This window comes from Plectropomus leopardus, chromosome 6, assembly GCF_008729295.1.
Source record: "Plectropomus leopardus isolate mb chromosome 6, YSFRI_Pleo_2.0, whole genome shotgun sequence".
In the NCBI taxonomy this organism is placed as follows: domain Eukaryota; kingdom Metazoa; phylum Chordata; class Actinopteri; order Perciformes; family Serranidae; genus Plectropomus; species Plectropomus leopardus.
Window position 1 is genome coordinate 14615922 of NC_056468.1, and position 19185 is coordinate 14635106.

The 19185-nt window shown below is 42.0% G+C and overlaps 1 protein-coding gene across 1 annotated transcript in view; it reads left to right on the forward strand.

Annotated features, from left to right (window-relative positions):
- adgrv1 (adhesion G protein-coupled receptor V1) overlaps nt 1-19185 on the forward strand; it is a 112795-nt gene that overhangs the window by 4647 nt on the left and 88963 nt on the right. The window contains exons 4-26 of the mRNA XM_042489006.1: nt 810-914; nt 1231-1344; nt 1675-1905; nt 2160-2497; nt 2692-2962; nt 5146-5472; nt 6186-6362; nt 6746-6969; nt 8453-8579; nt 8764-8949; nt 9216-9396; nt 9915-10078; nt 10178-10301; nt 10443-10703; nt 11790-11916; nt 12124-12347; nt 12553-13287; nt 15834-16207; nt 16888-17067; nt 17465-17645; nt 17921-18114; nt 18221-18350; nt 18658-18738. Of these exons, the coding sequence (XP_042344940.1) occupies nt 810-914; nt 1231-1344; nt 1675-1905; nt 2160-2497; nt 2692-2962; nt 5146-5472; nt 6186-6362; nt 6746-6969; nt 8453-8579; nt 8764-8949; nt 9216-9396; nt 9915-10078; nt 10178-10301; nt 10443-10703; nt 11790-11916; nt 12124-12347; nt 12553-13287; nt 15834-16207; nt 16888-17067; nt 17465-17645; nt 17921-18114; nt 18221-18350; nt 18658-18738 (5056 nt within the window). The remainder of the gene's footprint in view (nt 1-809; nt 915-1230; nt 1345-1674; nt 1906-2159; nt 2498-2691; nt 2963-5145; nt 5473-6185; nt 6363-6745; nt 6970-8452; nt 8580-8763; nt 8950-9215; nt 9397-9914; nt 10079-10177; nt 10302-10442; nt 10704-11789; nt 11917-12123; nt 12348-12552; nt 13288-15833; nt 16208-16887; nt 17068-17464; nt 17646-17920; nt 18115-18220; nt 18351-18657; nt 18739-19185) is intronic.

The window sequence follows — 19185 nt, forward strand, 5'->3', positions numbered from 1 at the left end:
TCCAGAGAGGGGTTCAGTCATGCTCGTACCGTGATTGTGGGAGAAGTGACCATCTAGTGGTTGTGGGTTCCCAGGGGTAATTAAAACCACAACACTCCCTGGATTCACTAGTCAGTGGAAGTTTTTAGCGTTTCCATGGTAGCTGTGGTATAACTGTTGGCCCTACCACCCCCAGATGGTCTCAGATGCTGGATAATGATTTGGCTTGCTTAGAATCAATAAAGGCCTCCCGGCCTTGGGAGATGTGTTTATGTTAGAATACTAAATTAATGTCTGTATTGCATTTCTTTGCTTTCTTTTCTTCTCCATTTTTAGTACCCAGAATTTCCCTGGTTATGGCAAAACTAAACTTGAGTCATGTTGAAAAACAAAGGGGGATTTAACTTCCAAATTTTAAGACCACGATAAGGATTTCCAAATACAATAAAATTGAATGTGATATTTACTCCTTGTTGCCATGGAATATAATTTTATAATGCTGTATATTCCACTGCAATCACTTTCCTTTGTGTTTGTGTCTCTTTCAATTCAATTCAATTTGACTTCTCCATTAGCATGACCTTTTCTCTGAAGTACTGCTGCCAAAGCAGTACACGCAGTGAAAGATAAAAATTGATTGAATTTAAGAATTTAAACACACTGAGATTAGAAATGTTTAATTTCCTATTATGCGTTTGGTTCCTTATTACAGTCTTTCAAATGTGGTATTTTGCTATGTTTCTAGTTGGGAATTACAGGTGTAATTAATTAACTGAACTGTCTGGAGTTCAACTTGTGTTTGTCTAACTGTCTCACCCTTTCCATCTTAGACTGAAGAGATTGTAGTCGATGAACCAAGAGGAAGGAACCATTATGTGCCTTTCACCCTCATTAGAGAAAAGGGAACATATGGGACTGTGACTGTGAACTTTGAGGTGAGAGGGCAATTACCTGTACATTAAACCAACAAACCTAAGACACCCTGCTTTATAGTAGTTAAGGAGAGACAGTTTTGTTTTTATATGCTTCTGATAAGCAGACTTGTTTTTAGACAGACTTATGAATCCAAGTGTTTGGAGAATTTAGATCCAGTGCACACATGTAATGCTCTGATCACATAAATTCCACAGTAGGAAGCATTTTCTCCATTATTTTTGTGCAGAACAAATAAGTAATAATGATAAATGAAAATCCACATAGAGTACATGGGCATACCAAAGTGTACACATCATTGTGATTCCTTCTGTGCAGATCTCTGAAGGTCCCAACCCGGCCATTGAAGATCTCCGTCCAGAGAGAGGCAACATTACCATTCCTGTGGGTCAGGCTGTAGTGCACTTCAGTATTCTCATCCAGGATGACCAGGTATTGAACAAACTACATATTTAAAGCTTATCCATACATGTGACCTCATGTCACATATAGGCTTGTGCGGATCTGTCCCTCCATCTGTCCCATTATCAGCTTTTTTGGACATTTTAGTGCAACTGTTGGTTGACAAAAATTGAAGGGATGATTTGAAACATGTATTGCAGCATTTTTAAAAAAAAATACATTTTAAACAATACAAAAATAACATTTTTTTTAAGGTCAAATTTTCCAAGTTTGAAAGGAGCAAGCAGGTTTCTTCAAACAGCTGCATCCATTGTACAACTGTATGTCAATGTGTTTCCTTTCCTTTCCTTTGTTGGTCAGATCCCAGAGGATGATGAGGAGTTTTCAGTCAGGCTAACAAGCGTGGCAGGGGGCGCCCTCCTCAGACTCAATGCCAGCAGTGTCCAGCTTAGAATCCGGCGTAATGACAGCCCACTGCGGTTTTCCCAATCCATCATGGCCGTACCAGAGTCCGCTGGAGTGATTGCTCTCAACGTGACCCGTGGTCGCTTGACCGAGGATGGGCCGCTCGTTGGCTCTGTTGACACCGAGGTTCCTTTCTCTCATTCCAGTTTATTTACCCAGACTTTTAACTGTTAAAGAATAGGATACAACTACTTTAATTACAATATACCATATACAACAAATGTATGTACAGTGTATGCATATAGTGTACATGCAGTATATATATATACACACACACGCACACACATATATATATATATATATGATAAAAGTACATTGATGTAGAAAAAACAAGCACAAGACAAAATGTGTATGAATCATCTGGACTATACTGTCTTTAGGTCTCTGTAGATTACATGGTGGTGAGAGGCGGAGGAATGGGCAGCGCCACACCAGATGTGGATTTCCTCGACTTACAGCCAGTCAGAACAGTTACCTTCCCTCCATTTGTCTACAACATCAGCCTTTTGTTCAAAATCAGAGATGACAATGTGCCAGAAATTGCAGAATCCTTCCATGTGGTCTTGCTGGAGGAGACCATCAGAGGAGATGCTGTGCTTGTATCACCCAACGCTGTGCTAGTGACCATCGAGCCCAATGATAAGCCGAATGGTGTTCTGTCCATCAGCAGCAGCGCAATCATTCAGCCAATCACCATCAATGAAGATCTGACACAGAGGTAGATAACTTGTGTAACTTCTGTATACTGGCATACAGTACATATTTTATCCCATTGAATGGGTACTATTTTATCTTTCAGCTGGTGTGTTGTATATTTAAATATAAGGCAGGTGCCATAATAAAAAGAAAAAAATCAAAGAAACTAAGAAAATTTTGACTTTAACCATCCTTTGATTTCTACCATTCTCCTAGATTTGAAGGAATCGTTATTGTAAGAAATGGAGGAAGCTACGGTGCCGTGTCTGCCAACTGGTCCATCAGTAGAAACTCCAGTGACCTATCCCCAGTGTCGGATGATTTGAGGCCTGCAGCGGGGACAGTGAGATTTGCTGCCGGTCAGATGACAGCTGTGATTCCAATAAATATTGTGGCAGATGATCTACCTGAAGAAGCAGAAGCTTTTGTTCTCAAGCTGCTGCCCGACACTGTAACTGGAGGTGCGGAGGTCGACGAACCAATGGAGGTCAGTTTAGAGGACCTATTTGACAGGCCAATTTGTATTTTTTTTAATGGTCTTGCTATATTGGGTTTGTACCAGAGAGAGAGAAGTGGGACAGAAGGCTGCACTTGTTAGAGAACATACCCTCCAGATGTTGTGCATGTGTTATGCATGTGTGAGTGTTTGTGTGTGACCTGCTGTAAGGTACAGTGGCAAACTTGGCACGTTCTGCAAAAGTCGACCCCTTGGTGTGTCACTTTGCTCTGTGGGTGTTCCCTTAATGTGGCTGAATCAAAACAAAGCGGAAACAGCAGGCACACTCTGTGTGTGGTGTCTGTGTGCTCTTTTTTCAGAAAGCGTGGGTGAAGTGGTGACATGTTTTTTATAGCTTCCATCTTTGTCCAAGCCTCTTGGCCATGTGTGAAAGCAGTGGGCAGATCTAAGTCTTGTTTATACTGAAGGCATGAGATGAGGCGTATACAAACACACACCAGAACACCACCTCAGGTTTTGAGGTTGTAGAGTCTGTTCGACATCTGCGCAGAAAGAGCTGGCTCTGCAGAAATTCCTTGAAGAATCAATGAATGACTTTAACAGTAGGACAAGTTGATCAGAGTTAATGGCCATTAATGTGAAGATATATCTCAGACATGGAACTGAGCTGTAAATCAGCTATTGTGTGCATGCCAGGCAATGCATCAGACAAGTGTAGGTTTCAGGGAAATGAATGAGCCTCAGTTAAAATGCTCATAAAAACTACTCAAACAGTCTTAGCAGAGTTAATTAAAGAGGATGCTTCTCTAAAGTTAGCTCAGGGCTCTGTTTTACTACTTTCAGACTAACTTGTTTTCTTTCCTCTTTCTGCTCCTCACCTCTCCTTTACTCTTCTTGTGACCCAAAGTACAGTTTAAGTAACACAAAAACAGGACGTACAACAAAATCCTCCAAAGTAATTAATGGTAAATGTGGACTTGATTGCAATTATCCCCTTATATCCTAAAGATCAATTACCTTCCTCCTCACTGCACAAGAGACAGCACAGACCACAGGTGCTCCCACATAGGTAGTGAAGCTAAGACCCATCTGTCAAATTTATGAAATCCCATTCTCAGCCAAAACAAAATATGTAAAACTAATTGTACTAACAGGAACACGAGAGGAACTATGACAGACGATAAGTAAGTAGCAAGGTTGTGATTTATCAACATAACTATAACTTCTCCCAGTTCACAACTAAGTTTTGTTTTCTTACAAGATAGACACTATAGGCCAGATCCACATAGATTGGATTGCGCCTGCTAATAGCACCATAAGTTGCGCAGAAAACTGCAGAGCACAAAACTTTGCAGAAAGCTTTAGTTTTGTTTGTTGCCCACAGTGAGCTGTGTGTTGCAGCTGGCTCCAGCATCTCATAGCAGCTGACACTGTACATGTGTCTCCAAATTTAGACATAGGGTGTGCACTTTTTATTGGGCTTTTTAGCCTTTAGTGGACAGGACAGTTCAAGCATGAAAGGAGGAAAGAGAGAGGGTATGACATACAGCAAAATTGAACCTGTGGCCACAGCAGCAAGGACATGGCCTCTGTACATAGGGCGCCCGCTCTACCTACTGAGCTACTGGGTGCCCCATAAGGTAGCCCTTATGGATGAATCCTGAGCTCCATCAGAACTGTTTCATTTCAAAATCAGATATGCTCACAATCCGCTTGTCAATATCACTCATTATCAAATCAATATTATTCAAAGCCAACGAGCTTTGAAAAGAGAGGAATTGCCTATTTAATACACAGGTCTCAGTAGCATTAATGGCACCACTGAAACTGCCTGTCGCAATAAGCATTGGTCTTTGTTAATTAAATGGTATTTCCAATGACGCTTATTTGTATGGGAAAGGGGCAATTTTGCACCGAATTTTTGAATATTTCCTTATTTACATATATACATGGTACAGGCACACCCAAGAAGCCGTCTGCTTGGCAGTTCAGTTTGCACTTTATGGATTGCACATTGTGTTTTTCTCTCATTTGCACAAGTTTAGTGGCCTCAAAAGAAGCACATTCCTTTTGTGGATACAGACCAATGTGTTTTAACTATTTCCTCATCAACCATTCCCATTTAACCACACCCTCATCCACTTCACATTTCTTTTCTTTTGTTTTCCTTTCATTCTTACTCTTCATCTGGTCTCCCTTCTCTCTTCCTCCAGATGGTGTTCTACATCCAGGACAGCGATGATGTCTATGGGCTTTTTCGATTTGACCCAGCAAAAGAACAAAGCATCCAGAGCCAACCTGAGGGCCGTTTCCTGTTGCTAAATTTCCTGCGGGACGGTGGCACTCTGGGTGATGTGTCTATGACCCTCACTGCCCTCTACATCCCAGCTGGTCCAATAGACCCAGCACTGGCCCGCGACCAGATTCTGAATGTCAGCAGGTCCATTAATGTGGTGTTTTCCCATGAACAGATGGTTCAAGTCATACTGCCAATCAGGAATGATGCCTTTCTTCAGAATGGCGCTCATTTCTTAATACAGGTAACATTTTTTTTCACTTTTAATGACATTATCATTTTTATGCTGTAATTTACACAACATTTTGCTTGCACGCCCAGAAATGCATTCTTTCTGTTTGTGTTTGCACTTGTGGCCAAATCAGTGCCATCCAAACTTTGAGTGCCTCATTTGCATGTGTGAACAGTTTGACACTGGCACTCAAATCTGGCACGTTTCTATGGGTTTTGCCCGACTGTCCAAACTAACATCACCACCTAGCTCTTAAAGCAAGCAAGACAGTACAAGAAAAGCCTACTTCACATTCAGTAGAAACATAATCACACCACACACTTTCAGTCAAACCCTTTAACACATAACAGAACATTAAAGGAGTGAATGGAGCACCGACGGGTCAACACATTAAAAACTGACAGAACAGAAATAACCAGATAGTGTCGAGCTGTACAAAGTTGAAGAGCTGTGTCTTTAATATATACATATATATTTTTTTATATATATATATATGCACTTTATTTAACAGGTAAAAAACTCATTGAGATTTAAAATCTTTTTTTTCCAAGAGTGACCTGGCCAAGAGGGCAGCATAAAACATTGCTACAACAATAAAACAGACAGTTTCAGGTCCTTCTGTAAGTTATTCCAAGAAACAGGGGCGGTATTATATGTATTCATATGATAACTTGTTGCCTTTTTGAGCTTTTTATTAATTGAGTTGTTTCTTGTGTTTCTCCTAGTTGAATTCACTGGAGCTGATTGATATCAACCCTGCAATTCACTCAAATAGCCCGAGGTTTGGAGGACCTCTTAACCTGACTTTGACCATCACTCCTGACATTGCTAACGGGGAAATCGGCTTTACAAGCAACACAACAGTGGTGGTTTATGAACCAGAGGACAGTAACACCAGCACAGTAAGACATGACCCGTTTTTATAAGATGTGTATGCTAATAGCAACATTTCTGTGATGCTTGTCTCTATTGACTCTCACTAGCTCAGCTGCTAACTCTAATCTGTGTTCAGAAAGTGAGTTTTCTGTACAGTGCATGCAGTGAGTGCTAAATTCCCAAAAAAATGAAAAGGTAGCACTTCTCAAGTCTTCAAGACAAGTAGGACAAAACACTAACAATGTGAGTATTTTGTCTTCCTTGACATGAAGACTTGAAAAGTCTGTTTCAATTTTTTGGAATAAGCTCACTGCTTTTTGGGTGTAGCTCTTCACTGAGAATCCCATCTTGGTAGTGCAACCTGTTTTTCTGAATAGGTGGTTAACTGTAATGATGTTTGGTGCTGCAGGTAAGCCTCCCTCTGAGACGCGATGGAACAGATGGTCAGGCCGAAGTGTTCTGGAGTCTTCAACCAATTGGAGACAATCGTGCCGACATAACTATTAAAGACTTGGACCCTCTAAGTGGCTCTGTGGTCTTCCTCTCTGGCCAGAGTGATGCCTCTATCAACTTCACGATCATGGCTGATGACATCCCGGAAGTCAACGAGACCTTACTGCTCACTCTGGATAGGTAGGAATGTCAAGTCTAAAGCCTCATTCGCACTGCACAAAAAACCCGCTATCACCCACTAACATCTGGCTTTTTCATGCCATGGGAATGCGTACAATCAGCATTCAAACCCGGGTTGAGCGTCTCTGCAGTAGACACGGGTCTTATCACCATCGATTCTGATCAGCATTGATGTGAATACAACACCCAAGTGAAAGCGGTAATTTCAGCTCCTTAATCAGCGAGATGCAATAACGTGCCGTCACTAATTACTGTCCGTCTCTTCCTAAGCAGCGGTAAAACACCAATCCACATCTGCACCAAGTTTAAAAGAGATACTAGTAAGAGATAAGTAAAACATATATAAAGAGAAGAAACCACTGAAAAGTTTTCAAAGACCTCTGTTCCTGCTGTTGTCTGTTTAAAAAACATGCGCACACATGCTACTTTTGGTGGGAAAGCGGTACAAGAAAGGTTGTTGTGGCCAACATTTTATTTCGTTCATTATCATTGAGGCATATTAGACCTTTCTGTTCTTCTGCTCATAAACATAACTGTGAGTGTGAAGCTGAACGGATGCCATCTCATCCCATCCCTCCATTGGTTCTCTGGAGATATTTGTGTGTGTGTGTCTGTGTGTTTGTGTGCTTCTGTGTGTTTGTGGTAGTGGTTTGGGGATGGGTTCATCTGTTAGTCTATGTTCTGATGAGAATGGCAGCTCTCTCTCACCCCTACTCCTCCCCTGCAGGGTGGAGACTGCACGCTTTATAGTGTACTTCGGGTAAGTGGAGAGCGGAATGAACCTGGGCCTTTTGTGTGGCGTGAATCAAGACTTTGTTTTTCACAGAAGGGCCTACTTCAGGATTTCTGGGGTCTTTGCTTGATGTGGGGATGAGGGGGACTGGGGTGGGGTTGGGGATTCAGCGATGGTGTGAAAAAGGGAACCCAAAGGAGAGTAGTTGTTGGTAGTTAATAGAGAATCTTTATGTGTTTTGCTCTAATTTAACCAGGCTTGATTGTATACCCCCCTAAAGATGTCAGTGTTTGTATGCATGCTGCGCCTTGGCCGTGACTGTTTGTTTGGAGTGCTTCATTCTGTCATGTCTTTGTCTCTAATTTAGCCGTTATGTGATGCTTACTTGGCCCCAATTTTCTCAACATACACACACATATATACACACACACACACCCCTGCAGAGCAATAAAGATGCAGGCATGCTGAAGACTGACATTGTTATTAAAATAAGTCTAAACAACAGGAGCTCAACATATGGAGCCAATAATGAATGAGCATCACACAATACAAGGAATGCATTGTGAAGTTTAGATTAAAGTTGAGCTCTTTTCTTATTAGATGTTTCAGAAGCTCAAAACTCATTAAAAAAGAAAAAAAAATCAAAGAAACATGGCAGGGTTCTCATCTACTGCACAATGTAAGTTCAGTGATTTAGTAGTGGTCACTTGCTGTTATGATCTAATACTGTTTATGTGTGTATGGTTTCAGGAGTAATGTTGAGAATCAGATCCTGAAAGCTGGCTTCACCAGCAGAGAGATTGTCATCATGGAGAACGATGACCCTGGGGGAGTCTTTGAGTTCTCTTCATTTTTCAGGGGTCCATGGATCATAAATGTAAGTTTTAAAACTGCTGAAACTGTAACTTTAAACTATACCATTTAACTCAATTTGTTGGTGTAATTAAAATGTCTAATCAGCTGCAACAATGTAAAGTAATTGTTACATTACACTCCACGTATTGTTATTTTGTCAATCATCTCTGGTTCTGATCACATCTGTAAACTTTGAACTTATCCAGGAGGGTGAGGCTGTGGAGTTGCATGTGGTCAGAGCCCAGGGACAGCTGCTAAAACAGCTGGTCCGATATGCCGTCATGCCGTCAGGCAACACTGAATTCTATGGTGCCACAGGCATCCTGGAGTTTAAACCAGGAGAGAGAGAAGTTGTAGTGGCACTGGTAGCGAGGCCTGATGGGGTTCCCGAGGTAAGAATGCGGTCAATTCAAGCTTGACCTTTCATTATTACAAAATAACTATTTAATTTGCTACTAAATGAAGTCCTCCAATATGATACTTGCCATTTTTCTTTTAGGCTAGTGAAAAAAGTCTTCTAACAGGTTTATGGTAGATAATAACAGTTATGCTTTAAACCTTTGTTTGCTACATTTAAACTCTATGTGTCTGTGTGTGTGTGTGTGTGTGTGTGTGTGTGTGTGTGTGTGTGTGTTTTGGCATATGTGTGCTCATACAGCTGGACGAGACTTTCTCCGTGGTACTTAGTAGCCACAGCACTCCACCCAGTCGCCTTGGCAACCACAGGGAGGTCAACATCACAGTGCGGAAGAACGACGACCCCTTTGGGGTCATTGAGTTCATCCAATCAGGACTGACAATGGCCATCAATGAGAGCAAAGGAGACGAGATACACCAGGGTACTTTGAAGTAGTAGTCCTTCAGATAATAGTGATAGTTTTTCATGTCAAGTGATGCTTATCGACACTTAAAATGGACCTAATTGGAGTGACACACATTTTTCTGCATGTGGGAAAAAGCTGGCCTATGATTTAAGTCTGTAATTTAAACGTACCATGTTTGTTTAATGTATAAGAATGTGTAAATGCAGATAAAGAAGCACTTTTGTCAACTGGTAGAACAAGACGTTTGGGCTGCAAACAGTAACGATGCAGTCTATTATTCAATCTGGTCCCGAGAAGAGGAAGAACCTCTACCGAATACATCACCGGTCTTTGCTTGTAGCAAGCAGACTTACACAAAAAACTTGTGAAGTTTTGCTGTGAGCCAGAAAAATACATTGTTATTATATTCTGTACTTTGATAGCTGCAACCGGAAGTAAAATGTCAAGAGAGAAGTGCATACACAACAGTTCATGATGTTAAGTAAGGTTTCAATATATAGATGGAACATCTGTCTCTTCTTTTTGTCTCTCAGCAGTGTACTCTGTCGTAAGAAACAGGGGTCACTTTGGAGAAGTGTTAGTTTCTTGGGTCTTGGAGCCAGCCCTGACTGGAGACGTCAGCCCTGTCCAGGGAAACATCACCTTCATGGAAGGGGAGTTCTTCAAAAACCTCACTCTATTCTCTGTACCTGATGAGGTAAAATTATAAACTAAACACAAAACCTCATGTTGTCCAATTTGACATTTACTAGTTTAATTTATTTTATTTATCTTTTTTTTTTTTTTTTCATTTTAGATCCCTGAGGACATAGAGAATTTCACCATCACATTATCAAATGCCACAGGTGGTGCAAGACTTGGAAACATACTCAGTGCCAGTTTACAGATTAATAAGAATGATGACCCCATTTACTTTTCTGGTAAGTATGCTGTTCTGGATAGTGTTTATGAGTAATCATCTGAAACATTATGTTGGAATATTAGAGCTGCAGTGATTCACTGCTCTTTCCTCTTCCTGGCCACTTCCCCATCTCCCCTCCTACTACTCACCCTCTCCTCAGAACCTGTGGTCGTGCGGCTTCAGGAAGGCAGCGTGGCCAACTTCACTGTTATCAGGGCAGGGCGGGCGGACTTTGTTGCCACGGTGATGTACCGTGTGGAGTACGGCCAGGCATCTCCAGGTGACCTCTCCATGCTGAGTAATGACACGTTGCTGGTGTATGATGTGGGCGAATGGATGAAAAACATCTCTGTGGCTGTGGAAGATGACAACATACCGGAGACTGACGAACCCTTTTACATCGTTCTCTACAATGCTACTGGTGAGTCTTGGCTTCCTTTTCAACAAGTGCTTATAACAGGAGTTTACTGTGTATGATAAGGATGTTTTTTTGTGGCTCAGTCTTGATGTCATGTAAACAGTGAATGTGTCATAATCTTCATGTATTTTGGTCCCTTGAGTTAATAAAAACAATATATAGGATTAATCCAAGGATTAGTTAGTTGCTCTTCCCATTTTTTCTCATGTGCTTTATAGTACAAGAACCATCTCATCTCAAAACAAAATTACCCCCTTCTCCTGTGTTTATCCTCTTGTCTTAATGCCAGTTTTGTATTTACAGAGAGGAGTAGCTAGGTTATTTAGCATTGTCTGTGGTAACACTGAAAGCTCTCCTAATCCCAGTATTGTGTGTCAGGGATGGGAGTGAAAGAGCAGTGGGCCCCAACAGGACCTTAATTACCAGGCTCCAGACTTTCTAAGACACAAAGACTGGCCACTCCACTGGCCTCGCTCTGTCTACTGATTGACATGGAGTAGAATCGAGTAAGGGTTAGCTTCTGGTTTATGCCAGGGGATGTTCCTTTATAGTGATTGTGTTAAAAGCCAATAAGCCTCCTGTTAGAGGTCAATCACACACATTTCGAGACTTTAACGCTCTTTACCTCTCCCATTTAATTAGAAGCAGATTTGCATACCTGTTACAGTGTTCTCGTAGTCCAGCAACTTGAATTATGTGCTGGGGAGAGGTTTTTGCAGTTGCGGCAATGCTATTTAGCACAAAAATATCTCCCTGTAGTTTTTTTTTCTTCTTTTTTTATATTGGAAAACTTTAAAATGGTCTATTGAGGCTCTGTCCTTGGCTCTCTTAACTATAACTTGTTTGCTGAAAGAAGCCTTCATTTTTTTGACTCTCATTTTTCATGAATAAGAAGTCATATCCTCCTTGGTTGCCATAGTTATGGTGTGCTATGTTATTCAGAAAGCTTCCCCCTTTCACATGAAATTTAGCATGACAATTATAATATGACCAGCACAGTCTGTGTCAGTCCCTCTTGTGTCTGTCTGCCTGTCTGTCTGTCTGTCTGTGGGTGGTGATCTAACCTGATTATATGAATGTGTGACACAGGTGACGCTGTTGTGTATGGAGCAGACACAGCTACTGTGGTGATTGAGGCCAATGATGATGCCAATGGGATTTTCTCCCTGGAAACCACAGAGAATCCTGTTGAAGAGGGCAAGACCAATAATTTTTAGTAAGGAACACCACTGCATGTTTCTTTTGTGGTTAATATCTTGACTTAGAAGTTCTGAAAGACTTCTTTTAGGATTTCTTGCTCATTTGAAATCTGCAATCCTTGTCACTAGATGCCACGTAATCCCCCTTAATCTTACACACTGCTCTTTTAAACTTTATTTGAGGAATTATTTTTGATTGTATACTGTTTTCTCTTCTGTCCCAGTGTCCTACGTGCAAGGGGCCACTTTGGTATTGTTACAGTCTTCTGGCAGCTGTTTGCCAATGACTCCATGACTCCTCTGGAGGAAAACCAAGAGTTTACCAACACATCTGGCTCCATCACCTTCACTACAGGAGAAGAGACAAAGCCTATTATCCTGGAGGCCATCTCAGATAAACTCCCAGAGTTCAATGAGTTCTTTGTCCTCAAGCTGGTTAATATCTCAGGTGAGTTCAAGACGAAAGTGGCATTTTGTCAGATTTGAGTTATATTGTAAATTCTGCATTTTAATGCAAACTTGACATTAAATTTCATTTTGTTTTCAGCTTTAGTATCTCAATACTGACAGTTCCAAAAATGACAAAGAAGGATTGATTTCATTTGTAATGTTGTCTTGAAAACCCTTGAGCTTTTGTCCATAATTTCTTTAAGGTGGTTACCCAAGGGAGGGTGGACGACTAGCCAAGACTTCTCTGAATGCCTCGGTTCTCATCCCTTTCAATGACGACCCATTTGGTGTGTTTGCCATCACTGACAGCAACCTGGACCAAGAAGTGGCTGAGGATGTACTCTCAGAGGACGATATGGCTGATGTCACTTCCTACACCATCCTCCGACAGCAGGGTACTTTTGGTGATGTGCGGGTTGCCTGGGAAATTGTTTCCGGCCACTTCCCAGAGGGCCTTCCCCTGATGGATGACCTGCTCCTGCTAGCTTCCTTCCCAGACGAGGTTGAGCTCAGGCCTCATGCCAGGCGACACCACTCAGCCACAGACACGTGGTTTTTCTCTGGGCTTCCAGGAGCTTACGGGACCATCTCCCCTGAAGATGGGCCTGCTGCTGTTGAAAACTTCACCTTCTCTGCTTGGCTAGTGCCCAGACCAGACACGGATGGCTTCATCATCAGCAAAGGAAACAGAAATGGGACCTTGTATTATGGAGTGAAAGTCCAAACCAATGAGTCTCATGTCACGGTGATGCTGTATTATACAGTGATGGGATCAAACAGTCCCCAGGTGGCCCGGGCCACTGCTGAGAAATATGTGGAGGATAATGCCTGGGTACATGTCATCATTACTGTTGATGATGGGATTATTGAGTTCTTCCTGGATGGGATCCCTATTCCAGGAGGACTGAGGAGCATCAAAGGAGAGGGCATCACTGATGGTAAGCTATTTTATCAGATATTTATTAAACATAGCATAGTGGAAAAAAATTAAGGTTGTTGAGCATACAGTTGAGCATGTTACATTCAGTTTGTGTCTGCAGTTCATATTAGTTGACATAGTTTGTCTGTGTTCAGCATATGTAGTCGTGACTTTCAAACATGTTGTCTTTTCATCACTGCTAGTTGTCTCATGTTGCGCTGAAAACTCCATATCATTTAAAGATGGAAATGTTGTTTAATTGCATCCAGTATTACCAGTTTGTTGGAATGTGAAATTGTGTTGAAGTTAATCTTTTTAACTTTTGCAGTGTGAAACGTATTTTGTCCAATTATCTTTTTACTGTCACTTGTAAATATGCTTTCTTGTCCCCTAAGCCTAGACTTGGTTAACTGTTGTCTCAGCACCATGGTCAGTGTCAGAGAGGCACAAATACCATCCTTGTAATGATGATTTCATGATGAGTTTGTGAATCCACTTTCTCTGTGTGTGTGTGTGTGTGTGTGTGTGTGTGTGTGTGTGTGTGTGTGTGAGTGTGTGGGTGTGTGTGGGTGTGTGTGGCTGAGTGTGTGTTTATGTGTGCCTGTCTATTGAGTGGGTTTCAAGCTTCTCTCTCATTGTGCATGTATAGAATTAGAAGTCTGAATTTCTTATAAACGTCGTGCATGCACACACACTAATACGCAATCATATGCACACAGACACAAACACACACACACACACACACACACACACACACTTCTCAGTCACTTCCTCATTGTTCAAGACTATTGGGACTCTGCTATGCTTGAGTGACCACTTAGCCTGAGCACTGCTGGATATTGTTACTGCTAAAGGGAATCAGCCGGCATCTTCTTTTCTCTCTATTCTCTCTAATTAATGGAGACAATAGTCGCAGTCTGTATTGCACCAAAAGCTCCCAGAGGGGAAATATTCTGATGGTTCTTTGGCTAACTTCAATCACAGTAGATGTATACATAATCATCAATCATGTCATGTGTTATTGTCTGCTACTGGTAACTCAAACCACAGATGATGTGTTTTGTGTCAGGGCTTTATACTTGCTCACTGTGGCAGATTTCCTGCAGTTGTCCCATTTTGCACGAGTAAAGGAAGCGATAGGCACAAGAGGTGTATGTATATAAATGAGTAATGAGACAGACGGACCTTGACATTTGGTGGCCTTAATCAAGATTCTGTTTGGGCTCCCAGTACACTGCTACATAGCAACCAAATTTCTTCCACCATTAACAATAATCTGATTATATGAGCCTTGCTGTTGTTATGGTACAATTTGGCCTCTGGGTCAAAAAAAAGTCAGTGTGAAATGATGCAATTTAAATCCAGTTGCTGTTCTCTCACCACGTCTCGTCTTAACAGCCGTGGCTGGAGGCATTATGTTTTTGGTTTGTCCGTCCCTTTGTCCTTTTCTTGTGAACGCAATATGTCTCTCTGTAGGGAATTTCTTTAAATTTGGCACATTCATTCACATGGACGATGAACCGATCAGATTTTGGTGGTAAAAGGTCGAGGTCACTGTGACCTCACAAAACCTTTTGGCCATAACTTCAGAATTCATTTTGTGATTATGACAAAATCTTAAGTGGGGTATCCAAAATTTCACCTGGTAGAGTGAGCTCCCCATGTTCAGAGGCTGTGTCCGTGCTTCAGAGGCCACAGGTTGGAGTCTGGCCTTGGCCTTTTGCTGCATGTCATCCCCCCTCTCTCCCTCCCCTTCCGCACTGTCATTGTTCTGTCCAAAAAGAGCAAAAATCCCCCCCAAAATTTTTTTTTTAAAATCTTTTAAAAAAAAAATTGTCTAGATGAAATGATGACATGTTTTGTCCAAAAGGTCAAAGGTCAACGTCACAGTGACACCATAATGTTCTGCAAAAGAAGAAAAACACTTTTATTATTCAATGGCATCACTCAGGAACAGAAGGGGGACGGTAGGTCAGATACTGAATTGGGGACACTAATCTTGGGTGTCCATCTCAACACTGTGGTGATTATATAGATTTCCTCTGCTACCATGTTGAGGGTCTGTGTGAAATGTCAAAAAATACACTTAATTTTTTTTTAAGGTCTTCTTGATATGATTGATTGGCCAAGGCATACAACCATTAGGGGATAACTTTAGTTAACTTAACTTTAGTTTCGTTAAAGCACGCAAATGATCCAAAAGCTCCGACCCTGTCAAACATGTTTTTTTTCCATTGTGACAATTTAAGGAATTCATTAATATCAAAGTATTTATTGAGTACTTCAGCTTTGAAGCCTGTAAAGATGCAGTGAAACTTGTTCAACACAGTGATGTTGTTTGAAACAGAATATAGCAAATAGTCCATAGTATTAGAAGTTATACAATATCAGCGGATGTGTGATTGGTGGATAGCAGCTTGATACCCAGCACCACATTAATCTACTGAATGTCAATATTTCCTTTTGGTAACGTCACATCGGTAATGTGATATCCAGTTTAAACATTTTTGGCCATTTGCTCTATGAAAAATTTGTTCTGCTTTTTTCTGTGTCTTTCTGCTCCAGGACCTGCATTAGTGTTTATTGGGTCAGATCCTGAGGGTGGACAGCGGTACACAGGCCTCCTCCAGGATGTTCGCTTGTACAGGACTAAGCTGAACCGCAGCCAAATCCACGAGCTTCACACCCAGCCTGCTAAAACAGACCTGCGTAACATCTCAGGTTACCTCCGGTACCGGCAGGATGAGAGGCAGAAGTCGTTCGTGGTGGAGGTCAGGGATGATAACGAGGAGGAAGGGGAGGAGGTTTTCTATCTGCAGTTGGTAGCAGTTCAAGGTGGAGCGCGTCTCCCCTTCCCCAGACCCACTGCTACTTTGCGAGTCATGAAGAGTGACAATGCCAACGGGCTTTTTGGATTCACAGGTGCCTGCATACCTGATGTAAGTGCACAATATTTAGTCAGTGGCATTTCTAGGACCATCTCTGCTACTTTGAGCCTCTATAAGCACCTCACTGGCATTTCTGAATTAGCCTGAGTCTGCATGACTACCATTACAGTCACAATTTGTGTCTACAGAGAAAGCATATGCACAGAAACACGTGTAATGTAAACCGCCTGGTTTGTCAGTCCCTGTCCTGCTGCATATTTCATCAGTCTTCATGCCTGGCTGCAGAGAGAGCATGCTCTCTCCGTTTTAAGTTGGATTGGATGCGTGGGCTCTCATGTTGGCCCCTCTCAGGTAGAGCGACAGCTGGTGAGGCTGCATGCGATCTGCCAGTCTCAGAGCATTCCTGTAGAAGTGGATCAGGAGTTCCAGCACTGGAAATGGGAGATCTAGTTCCTCGTTTCCATCAGCACAACAGGTGGCAGGGCTAGGGATGGCATTCCTTCAGAAGTAGAGGATCTTCTTTATGTCCTAGCTCCTTTGGAGATAAATAGACGTAGAGGCATGTAGGCTATCAGGTGTTTCCCCTAAAACTGTATCATTACTGTGCTGGAATTAGACTGGGTCATTGACATTGTGGGTAATACTAGCTAATTTAAGCATTCAGTATTTATAATATTCTCCAGTCCGTCACAATGAAATGACATTTGTTATGATCTTTCTTGTCCTCATAGACCACTGAGGAGGGCTCCACTGTCTCTTGTGTGATTGAGCGTATGCGTGGATCTCTGGACCACGTTTATGTCAACTACAGTGTTACCCAATTGGATAGTTTGGACAGTGAGACGCCAGCCCATCAGGATTTTGTTAATGCCACTGGAGCTGTGCTTTTCATGCCTGGACAGCGCTCTGAGGTGCGTGTACCGTGCGTCTGCGTGTGTGTCAGTGACTCAACAGTTGGAACTGCATTAATGTGATTTTTATATGAGCTGGTGAAAACGCGTCTTAGTTTATCCAGTGCCACACAGAGCACAGCCGCTCAGTGTAATGTAGCTTGTGTGCACTGTATTTACACATCAGCATACTGACACCAAATGAATAGTGTATGTCCAGTTTACAGTATTGGCTGTATGTTACAGTCACCCAACTGCCATGTTTTAGACAACCAGCCCCACCTAGTGGCTGGTTGTTTGTGATTTTACTGATGTCAACAGGTGCCACCTGATAACTGAGTTTCTACTTTTAATGTCTAGATATAGACTTTTTTTTTTTCAAGAAAATGAAAATACTATATTTAAATTTTTCTGTTAGGTGTTGAACCTGTTGGTGTTGGATGATAACCTCCCAGAGCTAGCAGAGTCCTTTCAGATCACTCTGGTGTCAGCAGAGTCCGCTGACGGGAAGCCTGGCTCCACACCCACCAGTGGTGCAAGCATCGACCCAAATAACTCTATTAACACCATCACTGTCACAGCAAGTGACCACCCCTACGGTATTCACGCACACGCCCAAAAAACAGTACTCGTATACTTTCAATTTAGCTACTTTCAGCAATAAGCTAGTCATATTTAAGATCATATAGTGAGTAGTGGCTCATTAGGGCAACTAATTTTTTCTTCGACCTCTCCTTATGTACATGACATTCCTGTTTCCATACCCTCCTGTTTCCATCACAACATTCCCCTCCTTCACATAACATTCCCCTTTATTTTATTTCCTATAACTAATTCTGTAACACACAAACTCACACACCCTTCCCTTGCCCAGGTCTGCTGCAATTTCAGCCCAGCCCTCCAGTGGAGGGCCTGATCTCTCCAGCATTAGAGCCTGCCCACATAACTGTTAACGAGGAAGATGGACAAGCCCGTCTGCTGGTGGTCAGGGCCCAAGGCCTTTTGGGAAGAGTCATGGTGGGATACAGGACAACCCCCTTCACAGCGTCCAGCCCTGAAGACTACGAGGTTTGTTTCCACTAAAGTCATGAATAATTGGGCTGATTTATTTACGTCAATGATGTATTGAAAATCGAATTCCCTGGTTACCTCTTTGTCTGCATTCTACCATCAGGACTCAGAGGGCATGCTGGACTTTCTTCCGGGGGAGAGGTTGAAGTTCATCAGTGTGACCATTGTAGACAATCCTGTCCCTGAGCTGGACAAAATTTTTAGAGTGGAGCTCTACAATGCTGATGGAGGTGGTAAGAAATTTTGTCTAAAAATCATGATGCTATTTTCATTAGTGTGACATCACATTTGATGTATTTTGAGCCTTAGAACTACTTATTAGTTTTTTAAGTTAATTTTTATAAAAAACCTGTCTTCACCCATGTTAATTAGCGCTGAGCTGATCCTGGAATCTGCCCCACTGTTTTTGTGTGTTTTGTGTGCTGTGCTCCTGTGTGCTTCCCCATACCAACCTGCCTATGTGACATCCGACCTCCCCTCCTTCCCATTTGCGCTTCCTCTGGTGTGACACTTGTTTTATCCTCGTGTGTGATCCATCAGTGGATCAGTTTCTGCGTAGTGAAGGGAGTGGTAGTGGGGAGAGTGACTCTGACTTCCTTCTTCCATCCTTTCACCACCATGGTAAGTATCCCACTCCTTTACTTCCCAAACTGCTTCCCGTCTCCATTCCTTCACCCTGGCACCCACATCTTTTCCCAATCCCAACGGCACAATATCTGAAAGTTCAGTTCTAGTAGAGATCAAGTGACTAATTGCTGTTACCGACAAGCAATATTTTTATGATTTTATATTTAATATATTTAAATGTGAGGATGTGAACTCCTCACAAATTACTTGATTTTTTTCAGAATAACATTTATGGCTGGTTGGATAGAAAACAAGATTCGGAATATAAAAGCTGAAACACTCTCCTCTGAAAACTTTATGACTGATATTCTTGGGTGAATTGGACTGCTACATATAATCAGATGTAGTTCCCCAGCACCCCATCAGTTTGTATCTTGTAGCTCAGTCTGAAGTGCATATGCACGTGCACACATCTGAAGGGGTGTGTGTTCATATGACTGT